Source organism: Mus caroli, chromosome 3, assembly GCF_900094665.2.
Source record: "Mus caroli chromosome 3, CAROLI_EIJ_v1.1, whole genome shotgun sequence".
NCBI lineage: Eukaryota > Metazoa > Chordata > Mammalia > Rodentia > Muridae > Mus > Mus caroli.
In genome coordinates this window covers 52,028,971-52,030,410 of record NC_034572.1, presented here as the reverse complement: position 1 = coordinate 52,030,410, position 1,440 = coordinate 52,028,971, and the positions used below count along the sequence as shown (strand labels likewise).

The following is a 1,440-nucleotide window of genomic DNA, read 5'->3' as shown; positions in this document are numbered from 1 at the left end:
ATGAAGAGAATGAAGGAAGGAAACAGGAAGAGAAGGAAAGAAGGAAGAAAAGGAAGGATGGAAGGAAAAGAAGGAAGGAAGGAAAAGATGGAAGGAAGGAAGGAAGGAAGGAAGGAAGGAAGGAAGGAAGGAAGGAAGGAAGGAAGGAAGGAAGGAAGGAAACCAGGGAACGAGGAGGGAAATTCAGAAAACATACTCTCAGAAGTCCATCACCCAGATGGAAGCTGGTAACATTTTGGAATACACCTTCCCTTGCTCTGCCTTCCCAGTCTACAAGTTTAACTGTACAGTTTTTTAAAATCGACTCAAGCATATATTTAATTTTACAACTGTTTTTTATGTAACGTTAAAAGTATTTAAAAGGCAGTAGACCTTGGGATCCAGAACTTTTTGTACCACACAGTGCTGTGAGCCTGTTCCAGCATTCGAGACAGCTCTCTGCCTTCCCTGTTACAGAATTACAACTTACTTCCTTGAATTAAATATTTAGGAGGAGACATTCTAGGTAAGAAATTCAGACATTTTCCAGCTCTGATATATTTTGACCCCTAACGCCCATGAACAAAAAGTCAGTAACCACTTCATCATAGGACACTCAGACAGCCAGGCCATGGAGTTGGGGCATAAAAGCCGTCCAGTATCTCTAGAAAAAGAGGTAAAAACAAACACAATTAAAAAAAAGAAAAAAGAAAAAAAGCAACCCTTTTCACTGAGTGCCTCCTGTGTTATAGAGTCATTTTAAGTCAATGTCCCAAATGTTACTCAAACCAACAATAAGCCAGAAAAATGAGGCCCTTGGTCTCAAGTGATAAGGCTGTACCCACCTCATGAGAAAGAATGGGAGTTCTGCTTTCGTTAAATAATTTGCCCAGCTTTTACTACTAGCTATTTACTACTAGTGGCTCCTAACTCTCATAGAGGCTGTGGCTGATTTCAAAAGGATTCAAACTCAGTCTTGGTTTAACTTTACCTGTGAACAGTCTGTGTGTACGGATCTGATTAACACCGAGATGTTCAGTGTCCTTTGGTTTTGATGCTAGTGTGGATGGCATGATTCTCTTAACGTCATTCTCAAATTGTTCCCTGCCATACAAAGCAAGCCAGTTGATTTGGTATGTTGGTCTTGCAGCCTACAGTTACAGTCTGCCTGAACTCATTCATTGGTTCTAACATTTCATTCTGTGGTCCTAAGCACTTCTGTATACACAGATTTCAAATATGGTTTTTACCTTCCCTTCCAATCAGATGTTTTCCTTTCCTAAGCTTTCCATGGTTAGAACTTTCATATATAATTGACTAGAAGGGGCCAGCAGGGTACTTTCCCCCAAGTACCCCGATGACCTAAATTCAGTCCTTAGGATCCGCATGTTAGAGAGAGAATTCAGTCCTTCAAGTTATCCTCTAACCTTTAAACACACACACACACAGACACCACACACA

At 40.6% G+C, this 1,440-nt stretch overlaps 1 protein-coding gene across 1 annotated transcript in view; it reads left to right on the top strand.

The window, feature by feature from the left end:
* The window catches only part of Erich6 (glutamate rich 6), a 26,505-nt gene that overhangs the window by 19,438 nt on the left and 5,627 nt on the right, over positions 1–1,440 (top strand). Inside the window, 3 exon segments of the mRNA XM_021158633.1 lie at positions 178–268; positions 954–1,006; positions 1,008–1,064. Coding sequence (XP_021014292.1) covers positions 178–268; positions 954–1,006; positions 1,008–1,064 — 201 coding nt within the window.